The 15,247-nt window shown below is 44.7% G+C and overlaps 1 protein-coding gene across 1 annotated transcript; it reads right to left on the reverse strand.

Moving 5' to 3' along the window:
- Window positions 1-11,357: 11,357 nt before the first annotated feature.
- Window positions 11,358-14,401, reverse strand: LOC135254555 (transmembrane protein 271-like). Its single transcript, XM_064334818.1, has one exon. It carries the CDS (start codon window positions 13,567-13,569, stop codon window positions 12,778-12,780), a length of 792 nt encoding a protein of 263 aa, XP_064190888.1. The 5' UTR covers window positions 13,570-14,401; the 3' UTR covers window positions 11,358-12,777.
- Between the last annotated feature and the right edge of the window lie 846 nt (window positions 14,402-15,247).

Here is a 15,247-nt window from a genome sequence, read left to right on the forward strand (position 1 = left end):
CAGACTTCCTTTTAAGCCCATCACCCCCATCCCATCACCCCCTCCCCCCAATTACATTTTACTAAGGGTACTTCCTGTAAATGTGCCCGGGGGGAATAGGTTTGGTTCGATGTCCACGTCAGCAGATTCTGCACATATAGCTCTGCATGCGATTAGCCTACGACGCTGCGGTTTCGCGCACGCCGGAAGCCACAGGCCCCTGGTTTCAGCCTCTCTGAATAAATCAGGTCCCACCCCCGAGCGACTGTGAGCTGGACATAGCGGGGGGTGGGGGGGGGGGAGGGGAATGGGGGGGTGTGGGGGTGTGTGATTTACAACCTGAGTACCGTACCCTGGCACGTGTAATCAAGTAGCTGGGGACAGAAAAATGAATGTTGCTCAACTCGGGGGTATAAATCTGCAAAATGAAAAGCTGAATAACAATATTGAGGGCTCATGTATTGTCATAGTAACTGCTGTACCGAACGCACTCCGTTATTGCGACTAGATGAGCTTTTCAGCGTTACTGTCTCTGCTTTATTTGCTCTCCAGCTGTAGGGTATCAATGGTAGCAGGTATACTACACTTGAGCAATATTATTCCCAGGAAGAAAAAAAACCCCTGTAGAATACCACCCCCCCGCCCCCTCAACAAAAAAAAAAATCACTAAAAAACAATGTTTAGAGGGAGCCAATAATGTTGGACAGCCAATAAGACCATGTCATTCAGCTGTTATTGCTGGGCTGAACACAGAGACCTCCCCCCCCCCCCCGATGCCAAGGGTCTGGTTACATGATTCTGCCACCGTAATCACACCGGGGCTGAGAGTGCCCCTCCCGCCCTTTCAGCTGCATCAGCGGCGCCTGTGCTGAGTGCTCTTCTGTGCCCCTGCGCAAGGCCTGCCGGGGATCAATACCGGGCCGGGGGGGGAGGGGTGGGGGTAGGGGGGGCGCGTGGGGCTGCCTTTATTCAGTTAACTGTCCATTTTGTTGTCTCCAGAGATCAACGGTCTGAAAAACATCAAGAAATAATACATTAAATCTGCCCCCCCCCCAGCTGGGATAAGCGAAGGGGCTGCTATTATCAGCTATTACAGCGGGGAGTCAGAAACCTGCCCCCCCCCACCCCACCCCGACCCCCCTCTGAGGCTCGGGTGAACAGGCTAAGTGGAGGTACGGGCTGTCCACTTCCTGCTCGTATTGAATTTTTTTTTAAAAAGGGATTTAACTCTAAATTAGGAGTCGTGAACCCCACCGGGTTGGACGGCGGATCGCAATCGGAACCCCTCGGTACCCCGGCGGCGTGGGAGCGGGCCGTCGAATCGAGAGACACAAGCGCTTGGCCTCGGGTCGTACTCCCCTTGTTTGCCGCTAACGGCCCAGCGGTCCTGATCGGGCGGCGTCCCCATGGCGATGCGTTACCGTGGATACTCCGCCGTGGAAAGATCTGCCGCTGCCTGTGCAGGTGACAGCCACAACGCTGGCTCTGTCTGAGCCAGAAACCATGGCAGCGTTGCAGGAATCCCTTATGAGCTTCAGACAGTAGCGCCCAACTTCACACAGTTTTCACACCGTGATGCAGTTTCCACACTGTGACACAGTTTTTCAAAATGTCACACAGTGTTCACAAAGTTTCACAAAGTGACACAGTTTTGCACAATTTCTCAGTTTCATAGTGTTACACAGTGATGCAGTTTTCACACAGGGCTTTAGCACAGGGCTCCCAAGCAGATGAGGACCAAGCACAGGGTGAACACAGCCTTGGCCCTTTAGCCTGTGCTAACCCCGTGCTACATCACCAGCCTATGAGTCTACTGCAACCACACCCCATCACATATGCCCCCCCTCCCACCCAGGAGAGGTGTGGTCTTCAATCACAGTTGCGTTAGTTCCTCCCAACCATACAACAGGCCACACCTGCCCCCCAAGTAAAACGGCTCTCTTGTAATACTGCATAACCTGAATAGCCACTGGCATAGAAAGGAGTGCAGATTATGCAACAAAAGAAATGTACTTCAAGGGCACCGCCACCATTCAGAGACACAAGCCAATCCCTGCGATGGAATGCGTGCCAGAGTGCGACTTTGCAAAGTCTGGTTTATGGCAGAATGTGGAGAGAGTGAGAAGACACTAATGTTGGCAACTGGGGCTGAGCCATCAATGAGCAAAGAACCCTCTACAGGAAGGCTGTAGGCAGCCTGTGACATAAAAAAAATAATAATAAAAACACAACCAGATGGGTTTTGATCTGCTCTGGGTGGTATTCCTGAGCATGAAAGAGAGACTGTAGCAGAGATGTTTCAGCAGAGACTTGTGTCAGCTTGGCTTTGCAGGAGCTGCAGAGATGGGTCGTCCCGGGGTTTGGGCGAGGGCGCGAGGACAGCACTGAGGAGTGGATTGTTCATTTAGACCAATGAGCACCAGTGCTGGTGCACTCTGAACCAATCCTGGGCAGTATTGCTGCCTGGCCTCATCTCCTGGAGCAACATGTGTGACATCATAATGTAAATGTTCCATAGTGTTACAGTGCAAATGGGCTATTGATTGTACACTGTCTCTCCACAGTGTTACTGGAATATGGGTTTATTGATTAGGTACGGTATGCTTGTACAGAAGCTGTGTTTATGGAGGTAGCAAAGCCACTTTACTACAGTGGCCTCATCCTCAACTAAGTGCACAGGCATCCTAGAACCTTACCACAGGACTTCTCCTGAAAACATACGGTAGTGCATATTAACGTGATTAATTAATGAAGGGGTATGTAATCGCATATTTGGGGTGGGGGGTGGGGGGGGGGGGGGGGGGGCAACTGGGACACTTTGTCCTGGGCCCACATACAGGGTGTAACTATTTTTCATTTATTACAAAATATATTGGGGGCTGCCTCCCAATATATTTTGTTCCCGACCTGAGAATGAACTACAGCCCTGTTTGTGTGCATTAAACATCAGTGAAGTTTTAGCAACTCAGACAGGAAGGGAGCGGGTGTCTTGACAGAGAGGGAGTCAAATTTGGGAGTGCGTTTGACAAATAAGGACCAAATGAGACCTAATGAGATTTGCCAAACCGTATGGAGGGCTGGCTGTTTATTGAAGACAGTTCAGCAGCAGTGTGAAGATGGATCCAGGGAAGGAAAGATAAGTGACAGGAGCAGAAAGTTTGTGCAAGTGGAAAGATGATCCTTACTTAATCACTCCATCCACATCTTAAGCATTGCATAAACCACCTTTCCTCATATGAAATGACTGAAGATCAAATTTAGGCAGTTGGGATAAGAGATTTCAGCCCCCCGCCCCCCCCCCTGCAGTAGCAGTATCCCTGTGGAAAGTTGGGGTTTAATGCAGTCATACTGACACCCCTATCCTAAGAACATAAGCCTCCATAAATCTCTACAGCGCACAAAGCAAAGTGCCTGCTGGTTATGCCTGGTCATATAGGGTATGTGAGACCGTGCTATTTATGGATTTAGGCCAGTGGTAGTGCCTCGGCACAGTAATCGTTAGTCCTAAGAAACAGTTGTATTTTGGACTTAAATCACACAAGATAGAAAATAAAAAATAAGAAAGAATCTTGAACGTAACCCGCAGATAAAAAAAAATGAGCTGTGTCATCCCAGCGGCTGTGAAGTTATCGCCCGAAGTGGATTATTGCATCTTAAAGAAGCAGATGAGAGGAGAGATCGCCGATAAGGCTGCTCGTTACCGCAGTCAGCACTCGAACACAAAGCCTCCAGCTTTCTACAAAAAAATAAAAAATAAAAAAAGACCAAAAATAAAAATGTGCAGTTTAGTTTAAACTCTTGTAGGCTCTTGCTGTGTTCAAAGCAACCCTCAGCTACATTGTCCTTAATTATGCGAGTCCTTCCCAAAAGTGACTGATCTAATCACATATGCAGTGCAGTTTTTTTAGTATGTGGACAGTGACACAATATTAGTAGTTTTGGCTCTGTACTCCACCACGCTGGATTTAAAATAAAACTAAAACATTAAAATATTAGTGTGAGGTTAAAGTGCAGATTGTCAGCTTTAATTTCGCAGTTTTGATCTCATAAAATGGAGGGACTATGGGCTGCAATAAAAAGGGCTGTAATTCCTACATGGATCGTCCGACGTGGACGCGAATACCCCTGAACTACAGCTGACGTCGAATCCGATTCGCTGGAGTTCAGAGCCAAAACTACTGAAATTGTGTCGCCGTCCAAAAACTGCACCCGTTGCCATAACGCCCGCTCTCAACCGAGATGCGACGCAGAGACAAATTCATTCACGTATTTAATTCCAGTTAAGAATATGTGAGGTTTTTCAATGAGCACGGTTCCCTTGCCGCATGTAATTCCCTCCCTTATTAGATCTGACCCATTGAGGCGTTCTGTGCTAAGCTCTGAAGAGCTCCATCAGGTACCGTCCGCGTGCGGATTATCGACCTCCTTCATCCGAAATAAATCTCACAGAGCTCTGATTTATATTATGATGAACAAATTATTCATAAATTTGCAGATTGTAGATCGGAAGTATCGCTGGCCTGTTTCATTAGGGCGGTTTGCTTGCTTTGCTTATTTATCCATAGATTTTGAATGGCTCTTTACTCGTCAGTGAACAAACGTTATTTTTTGAATGTCATTGGTCACTCACAGAGCTCATACCCTGTGAGGACAAGGACTTTGAAAGCACTAGTTTTTAATGCTGTGTGTCATATATATGGATTCCATAAAAATGGCTGCGATGGAGTAAATTACCCTGATATTATGATGAGATCGTTTGAGGTCATTGAAAACAGGCACATTGCCAAACCGAACAGCTTTCTGACAAGATCCATTGAAAATCCACAAGAACTGTAGCTCAATTATGATCCACATCATTCATCTGAAATGGAAAGTATACATAAGAGTTAAAAGGCTGAAAGAAGTGTTCTGGCAGGCAAACAATAATAAACCTTTAAAAGCATACTGCTTGCACATCTCTGCCTAACAATTAGGTTAGCACATTCAAGGTCACATAGGCACAAGCAATCACTGAGGGAAAAAAAAAAATGAAAAAAAAAATGAAATCTTAATTAGACACTCATTTCGACGCGAGTTCTGCGCGAACGGATACCTCGACAGGAGAGCTTCACAAAGGCATTTTCTCTTTGACAGAATGGACGCGAAGCTAAAAAATAAAAAATAAAAATTAAAAAGTAGCTGCAGTCAGGGGTTTTTTCCCCAGCCGCCTGCCTCTCCAGTTCACCACCAGATTCAGACACCGGGCTGGCGCTGCTCTATCAGACCGCAATTAATGGAGGCGCAGCGAGGAGCTAATATTCTGCCATTAAGTAGATGGGGAGGTCTGGGCTTTCAGTAACCCTGTTCGGTGTGGAGCTGAGTGGCCTTCGGTCGGTGTGGGGAAGAGGCCATGTAGTGGAAAAAAAAAATGTTTAAATAAAAATAAAAAAAACGCGAGGAGGCAAGCGGCTCTCCTGACGCGGCGGCGGCGGAGAGGGGCAGCTTTCCCGCCCCGCTGCGCCTGCGCCCTTGCATGCTGCGAGCGTCGCACCCAGCGGCACATCTCCCCTGGCAACCATCACCATGGCGCTCTCGCGCTGGCCACAGCAGTCCGCGCGTTAAAGATTAGCATCACTTTGCGTCGTCTTTGGCCAAAAACGCGCCGCGAGAGCACCGGGGCTTCCACGGTTACGCCCCGAAAATAAACAAGCAGGCGCATGCACGCGCACGCATATGTACAGGCATGCACACGCACACCCTCCTACCATGCATAAATGCATACGCGCATCGCTCAAAAACGCTCACAATAAAAACACACACACACACACACACACACGATTTCTTGAGAATATGTCACTCACATATGCACACACGCTCACAAACACTCATTTACACGCTCAGATACTCATTTGCACACTAGCACTCAATTGCACACTCACAGATACTCATTTACACACTCAGGCACTCATTCGACACACTCTCAGATACTCACTTGAACTCTCACTCATCTGCACACTCCCAAACACTCATTCGCTCACTCAGACACTCATTTAAACACTCACAGATACTTTTTTGTACACTCACACTCATTTTCACACTCACAGATACTCTTTTGTACACTAACACTCATTTTCACACTCACAGATACTCTTTTGAGCACTCACACTCATTTGCACACTCACAGATACTCTTTTGAGCACTCAGACACTAATTTGCACACTCACAGATACTCTTTTGTACACTCACACTCATTTGCACACTCACAGATACTCCTTTGAGCACTCAGACACTAATTTGCACACTCACAAACACTAATTTCATTTGAACTCACAAGCAGTAGGAACATATTCCCCTCCCCTTCCTCCTGCAGTCACTATTACATTGACATTAAAACAGAAGAAAGAGAGAAGAAAGCAAGCAGAGACAGACAGATCCCTCATTTAGTGTAAATTATGATCCTTTTTTAGTGTGCGACATGATCTTTTCTTTAGTGTACGATATGATCCCTTCTTTGCTGTTTGATATGATTCGTTCTTTACTGTACGATATGATCCCTTCTTTAGTGCACAATCTGATCCATTCTTTACCTTGTTACAATCCCTTATTTACTGTACAATATGATCCCTTCTTTACTGTAAGATCATTTCATATTATGTATGATACTGACACTTCAGTATCACATTGTACGCATCAATAACAATCAACCAGCTAACATGCGACTTTACTGTTGCAACCAGATACATACTGGATTGTTTAAATGAACACCTAGAACAATTCATCCATGGTGCTTAAGAATCCGCCATTCCATGCAACCCAATCAAAGTCCATATGCATCCCATGATTCACCTCTGCTTGTAACCAATAAGAAAGCACATAGGTATGACATGATTCACCTCTGCCTTGCATATTTAGGCCCAGTATTACCATTATATTCCAGTTAGATTTCCAATTTGGTTTTGAGAAAGCATTATGGTGAGAATGTTCCCCTGTCTGACAACATGTTCCAAAGTTCAAGTCACGGTCCAAAAAACATCCCAGCAAGTCACATATAATCTTGTCGGCAGTGACTTTTATGGTTAACATTTAGCCATGAAAAACCATCCTGGACAATTTGTGTCAGTAACATTTTAAAAATGTTCCAAATGTAAATACTGAAATATCAATTTTATATTATATTACTGACAAGAATTTAACACGAATGGCCATCTGCATATCATATTTTTCTTTAAATGGAAGACTAGAAATATATAACAATCCAAGAACTTTCCTACAATGTTTCCAGTTGCATAAAAACAAAACAAAAACAAATGTACAGTATGTATTAGGAACATAGGTTTTCAGGAATATTCTGGAAACAAGAATTTTCTGGGATGGGAATCAATGCATGAAAAGCAGTGTTCAAAAGAGCTCTTTATGGGGTGATTTTTGTTTGCATTGAAATGTAAATCTGGGCCTCATTGTGTCCAGAGTTTAATCACATTTAGGTCTGAGAATCACACGGGTCACTCTCTTCAATTAAAGTAAGGAACTGGTACTGCGCCAAAAAATAAATACATTTGATTATGCGCCCGGTACTAAATTTTATCACGTACATACTTCATATCTCAGATGTTCTGTCAGAGAAAATGAACAGCTGCCATAAACCAGCATCTGAAATATATAACCGGTCTCTGTCTCCGCGCGCCAATGAGAATTTGCCTTCATCTATCACCAAATCTGCCCTGGCGATAAACATGACCAGATATGCTGTATTTCACAGCGGTCCGAAAATCTATGCTGCCCTCCCTCAAGGCCCCAAAGGACAGCGCTGTCCCCTCTGATTGGTTCACTGCCGACTTTAGCCGCAGATTGATGTCGCCGTCCCCGCCCGCCGTACATCAGCGGAACACCTGAGCACCTCCGTTACAGGTAAATCACCGCCCGTCCGCTCGCCCCGTAAAAACCCTGGGAAGCGCAGGTGCGCCTCGGCACCCCCGCCCCGGTACAGGGGAGCGTGTTTACGGGCGCGCCGGCGTCGTGCCGCGCGGGACAGACGGCCCCCGTTCTCGTCTCCCCGAAACGGCGTAATGACCGAAGTGAGGCCGGTGTGGGGACGAGGACGGCCTGCTACTTTGGGGTCAGGCGAGAGACCGGCTCCCATCAAACTTCTAAAGAGGTTCTGAAACACTTTCACGCGTGCCTTTCGCCCATTCAAAAAAAAAACCCGCAGATTATTCACAGAGGGATCCCAAAAAGCAACAGATGAACGAGGCCCTGACACACTGTTACGAATCTGCCATGGGAAAAGGAGCAGCTTTTCTCTAAGCAGCCGAATCCGTGCTCACACACACACACACACACACACACACACAAGCACACCCCACAGGTTTCCATTTACAACATTTCCTTCTGCACATTTGGAGCATGTTTGGAAAACAAGACAGTTTTGAGGGCAATTGGACAGTATGCCCACTGTGCTTGCTCAAAGTCCAAAAACCACCGCCATGGCATTTCCTCGCATGATGCACTGCCACTCCCAATAACCTTTGCTGAATCCACTGCCCCATTGTACACTCAATTTCACAACGCCGTTTTTATTAGCTGTACTTATGGATGACTTGGCACTACTCATTGATTAATAAAAAGCCGGGAAGGTACCCAAGCTTTGAATCCAAATCCCGAAAGATCGCAACCTATGTTTCACTGGCAATTGATTTTATTGTTATGACATTTTAATCAGGAAACTAGGGATAAAAATGACCACGAGATGTGTTTGTACTGGGCATCGTATAATCCACTGTGTATTGCCAGAACAATATGTTTCTACTGTATACTGCATTTTCCTAGATCCATTCCTACCACTATTAAACTGCGATATACAGTAGAAACATAACAGTGTACTAGTGTTATTATTATTATTATTATTATTATTATTATTATTATTAATAATAATAATAATAATAATTTCATAAATGTGGTGGAAGTGGTTCCTGGAAGTAGCATTACTAGTGGTAGCAGGAACAGCATATCTATAGATTATGGCAAGACAGAATTATTATTATTATTAGCTAAGTGAAAATGATGGTAACTTACAAGAACGTTTGTGCCGATTTGACCTGTCCCTGGCAAACCTAACTTTAAACTGAACTCAAACAATGACCTAACAGTACCGTGTTTGACTTACAAAATATAGGTTTTCAGCATTCAAGTTGCTTACAAATCAGCAAGTATATTGCCAAACTTTATTATAGCTATTACAAAAATAAAGTGTTCCCAGATGTTGAACAGTTTTATTTTTTTTATTTTTTGTATTGGTCAGACTTATGCCATAATACTGCCAGAAAACGCAACCAAAATAATTATATTTAATATCATGTCCATAAATTCCAAGAAGAGCAAAAATGCGGTTGTACAACAGGTTTATTGAGCTTATTAAACGGGGAACTGATTAAATGACACAGATAAACGAATTGACTGTTTGATAACGCGCACCGGTATTTAAGGTTTCATTAGAGTTTGATACGGGTGAAATATGAACCCTAACAGCTTAATTGCCACCGCCTCAGTAGTGTTTACACCGCGAATGCGGGTAATTGCAGGACACTTTTTTAGAGACAGGTGAAGCCTTCTCGGTGGCACGCGGCTGGGGTTTAAAAAATCTTTTTTTCTTTTTTTAATGCTTTTTTTATTTATTTATTTATCGCGGCTGTCAGCGATATATTTAATTGCCGTCTCTGCTCGTGCCTGTAAGAATCACTGCCCCCGCTCTCAGCCCCCATCCAATCGCTCTGGAAAACGCAAGAGCCCCCGCTGCTCGTGTCAGGACCCTGGACAGCTGCCAACGCCGCGAGAGAAACTCGAACGCATCCGCGGGGAACCGGCCACGGATCACAGCGCTTCAGTGAAATACGGAAATGCATAGCTGGAGTATCACTGTCCAGTTTCGTGTAGTTTCTTGTATAGGGCCTGGCACCTCAGCCCCCAGAGTCGATACTGGTTGAATCTAGTGTGTTTAGCCTCCTGCCCGCGTGGATCTCCCCGTAAAATTGCGCGAAGAGTGTGTCTATGTCTAAAAATGAATCCGGAAATGCCACCTGCATGTCTCACGGCGTGCAGACGGCAGTTAGTTTGAACCACAGGTCACAATTAGATCATTATCCTGCCCCTGCCTGCGGAGATGAAAGGACTAAACGTAATGACACGGCTGAGCTATGGTATGGAAGCAGCCCCGGAAGAGGGAAAAAAAAAAAGAATCAAACCCCCAATGATACCAATACCAATTAGCGGGTTATGGCCCAGTGCATCGCCTGGTGCATTAGCAGTCATTAGCTCTGTAACATAATGAAAGGTATTAATTCTACATTTGCATCCCCCTTTCATCGTAGGCACACTGCACTTCTCTCACAACGAGAGATGACTCAGAGGGAACAGTTAAAATGAGAGGCCTTTCAGTGAAGAGGCCGCTTGCTTTGTGTTTCCGTGACGTCATTGCAAATGTGCTGAGAAGCTGGAGACTTGAGCAAAGCCGGATCTCACACGCTGACACGAGTGTTTTTGTGCTGTTTCAGGGGCCTAGCGGGGCGGGAGTCTTCTGTTTGGCCCTCAAAAAAAAAACGGTTACATCTAGAATGCTAGGGCCACCGTCATTGGCCTACTCCGTTCCACAATGGATTAAAACCAGCAAGCCGTAGTGTGCTTTTGCCTAGCCATGCCCACAGGTTTCGTTTCAACTCTGGGAGAGACACTGCCAAACCACCTAGCCTCGCGTAGGCAAACGTAAAGCCTCACAGGCACCCTAGTTAATCTAGCATTTAATTCATGTGAAAATCTTGGAGGCGACATGTCTCCCTGTCTCCCCCCCATAACCGCCACATATGTGCTTATTGCACAATTGCACAACTGGGAGTAGATCTATGTACCATTACAATGATTTATCAATCTTATCAAACTACCCAAGGGACAATCATCTCTGCAGGGGGGAACAGCCTCCCGTTTGGCTGTTGCCATCTGGTCCCGCTCAAAGAATTCCTCTGCCTGTCTTGTTCAACCTCAGGCCCTCAACCTTGCTTCAATGACTTCTCCTGGACCTATACGGCTACCACAAAGGAGGTCTGTTCAGGGACCTACCAAGAGGTATCTTTCATAGTACATTATCTCTGCCATAAAAGTTTGCGTGAGATTAGCAGGCGTTTTTTCGTCCCTGATGTTGCTCGCTGATGACAGACCGTCTTTTGACAAAACGCATTTGCGTGCATTATGATCGACAGTGGGACCTGCTCTTATTCCACCCCAGCTTGTTCGCTCTGTCTATGATCACGTGATCACTAGCAGCCCAACTCCGTGTATTCCGGATAAAACACGTAAAACAGAGCCCCGTTCGCAATCAAGCCCTGTTTAAATTGAAAACAATAACTGTGTACCACGTTCAGTAAAATATTTAATTCGTATATATGAACGGACAAAGTGTGCCCAGAATGACAAAAAACATGATTATATGCATGTCGCTGTTAAAGCAATCGTATGGAAACCGCGAAGGCCGTAATAATAATGATACATATTCAGCATGTAGGCTAAGTAGCTCGCCGTCAATTCGGTGAGTGCAGGCACATTTTATTTAAAGTTATGTTACATTTGCTACCTTTGCAAACAAAGAGGAAATTTAAAAAGTAAAGTGCAAATACATTCGTTTATAAATGTTAAACTTCATATATTCTCAGTAAACCTTATTTTAGCTTCCGTTGCACATAGTTGAAAATAGTACTTATATACATTTGAGAGCGCACAAATCGTCGCACTGTTGTCGCCACCCCTTTTAACTGTTTCCTGATGATCATCTCTGAATATCACAGCAACACCTTTGTATGTATACAGGAAAACACAATTTACGAGGAAATTATACCACCTGTGAAGGGCGGAAAGACATAACTTATCAGTTTCAAGAGTTTGATGTTTTCAGACTTTGCAAACGGTTAATGCAGATTTCTTGACAGCTGCAATCATAAGGTAACATTTTTAAAATATTCTAAAAAAAATAATTATGCAAGAGCTATGATATGGACGAGGTTGTCTGGTCGCATAAAATATGAGAAATGTTTATATTCCAATAAATGTTGATTTTTTTTTTCGTTCATATATGCTGTATTTTGTGCTTTGCGTTATGGTGAATGAAAGATTTCCTTACTTCAAGCTGGCAATTTAATTAAATCACGAGGATGCCTCACATGTCTTTGGAATTTATTACTGTTGTTGTTTTTGTTTTTAATGTCATTGTTATGCACATATTTTAGTAGCATCGCCATGATCCTATATTCATAATATAACCGTTGAGGTCCTTTCTGTGACAATTTAAAATACTAATTATTTTTCTTGTCGTTTCACTTGTAATGAGTTATTTATGTTTTTTTCCCATTTAGGTGACGTGCTGATGTACCAATAGGCGCTATGTAGGGATATATGTGACGGTTCAATAACATAACAGCATTTACAAATGTATGGCATGTGTCGTGTATACCACCGCTAACGCAGCACATACAATAATCTTTCATATTTACTTTTTAGATCTTACGTTTTCTACATAAGGATCGGTCAATGGCAGCAAACTGTTCTGTAAGCATGTTTTCGAAAACCGAGACCAGCCTATATACCGTCAAAGATAAACAAATGTGTGTACCTTCTGTTGCTTTAGGCTCTGTAAAAACGGTCGTTCTTAGAAGATGGGAAAGAACTGGAAAACATTTGTCCAAATATGACTGAACGCTAAACATTTCTAAATTTAGAGTACATCCCGTGATTGTCACTGCAGATTTGAGAGCCCGGGTCGCAACTTTTGAGGCAGAGAACCTATTTGTTGCTCGCTTCTCCGGGGAAAATGTCCTCGTACGCGGGTGGTAGCTCATTTGGAAGAGGGTACGAAAAGGGGTATGAATGGTTTAGTTCTGGATCAGTGGGTGAATATCCCGGTAGTTCGATCGAGGGATGACCCCCACATTGTACTTCCCCGCCGGCCTCGTCGAACACATGAAATACCCCCAAGTTAATGTAAGAAACCGGCTGGAATTCCGACGCGGTAAAGTCTTGTTCCTCGTTGAAAAGAATAGCCCCAACGCTTTGCCTCTGAGACAGTCTTCTCCGGTAGAACTGCGCCGTTTTATACCTCTTGATGATCACTAAGTTAATAAGCCCAATTAGGCATTCCAAAGTGTTGAGGATTGTAGATATGATCAGACTCCGTTGATAATGCTTCAGCCGTTCGCAGATGGGGTCTAAATCCACAGAGTCTAGGCAGTAGTGTGAATACTTCCGTTCTACCAGCGACACGGTGTCTCCATCCACCACGGCGCCCGAGAAAGCGGTGAGAATTCCCAACATGAACACTAAGATTCCGAGCAGGAAGAAATTCCGCCTCCCGGGTTTCCCCTCGCAGCAGAGGAGGGAGAATCCGAGCAGGACCTGCCCTAGACCGACCAGGAGTCCAGAATAAAACGCCCCGGCTGCCGTTCCCAGGTGAAAATGCACTTTCACTTCTGAGCCCAGCGAAATGCATTTGAATCCGACAGCCACGGCGCTTACGGCACAAACGAAGAGCAGGCAGCTGGAGACGATGGCACACAGTCCTTTCCCGCTCAACTTCATTATATTCCTCCTCTACCTCTCCCGTCCCCCTTCCCTCCTTCATCCTCCCTTGTCCTCCTCGTCAGCTCTGCTCGGAGAGCTGTCAGTTTGTGACATGATTCGCGGGTGATTGCTGTTCAAAACGAGGATCTCGGGATCCGCGCACTCTCTCCCCCTTTCCCGCTGCTTCGCAAATGGATTAATTATTGATAGGAAGACCGGGCTCCTTCTGCGGTAACGACTCCCGAATTCAAACCCACAGGTAATGATTACCTTCATGACCTCCAACCCCCCATCCACACCGTTATGTAAGCAGCCACATCGCGAATTATAGTACACATAGTACATTTGGGGAAGTCAGACTGGTAAATTCCTGTTCTCGGGTCCTGCGCTTAGACTCATTCTCCATACAGATCGTACGGACCGTTAGAAAGACTGCAGGGGAGAGGAGCACGCGCGCAGAATAACTTAGCGGGGCTCAAAGCGCGCATTAAACTTACCAGAAATTCTGAATCATACAGGCGTAGCTGCGGCGTGTCATCGCCGTCTCCACTTCCATAGGCCAACTATTTTCACTCGAATCAATCAGTGCAGACGCCTGGCACCGTGTGCCCTTTCACTTCGGGGGAGCAAACTAATCCTGTGTGTCAGTGATATGTAAAATGTCTCACTGGAATCACCAAAACACAAATCACGAAAACACAGAATGGGCGAAACTAAAACTAGACATGGCATGGCGCATGCAAGCGCTTCCAAATCCTCACGCGTAAAAATGCTAGTATGTTCTGCGGAACGGCATCAGCATACTCGAGTGCTGATATGATTAATCTGCTCCATATTTAGATACATTGTTTTTTTTTTTCGCCCGCCACGTTTACTGTTGAATCCAAGCCTCCAAAAATCTATCCATGGTGCGCCTAGTGTCGGTTTTTTTCCTACTTAAATTTATCGCAGTCAGAAGCATTAAAGGGGAAACACTGTAAATCATTAGTTCATTTAAAACCCGTTTTCACTATTCAATGAGAGGAGCAGGGGAGCATATCTGCTATCCTTTTCTTTCTTCCATATGTGAAGGAAATAAATTATAGGTTGATATCATATATATACTCCTCCTTTTTCATAAAATGTCTATTAAAGAGATAATTGGCACAGACTGGGACTTTATTTTTTAATGTTCTTTTCATCAGTTCCACCTGGATCCACTAGTCACTATTCGGCTTTTGTGAATCAATATTTGCCTCAAGCCAGACAATATCTGACCGTTTCTGCTTTTTAAAAATACATAAAGGAGACCATATTGAGAGCGCAGCACTTTACCTCTTAAATATTTATTTTCAATCATGATACTCAATATCCCCTCGGAGAAAATCGATAATGGTGTTCATAATTTATATTGCTGAGATGCCAGGAATGGACTGCTATTTCAGTTCGTGAAAGCTTTCAGAAAGAAATACTTCGCGAATCTCTGATACTCGGATGAAATTAATCCCCAACGGCCGGTTTGGTGTTGTCAAGTCGGTAGAGTAAGGCAGGAGCAGTGACCCCAACCTCCCCCCTCACCGCCTCACCCCCCCTCCCCACCCCCCCAAAAATAAATAATAATAATAAATAAAAATGATTATTATTATTATTTATTATTATTATTACTGGACTCTTTATGACGACGGCTCGGATTATGACGATGATGAACTGTCAAACA

The sequence above is a fragment of the Anguilla rostrata genome, chromosome 5 (genome assembly GCF_018555375.3).
Source record: "Anguilla rostrata isolate EN2019 chromosome 5, ASM1855537v3, whole genome shotgun sequence".
In the NCBI taxonomy this organism is placed as follows: Eukaryota; Metazoa; Chordata; class Actinopteri; order Anguilliformes; family Anguillidae; genus Anguilla; species Anguilla rostrata.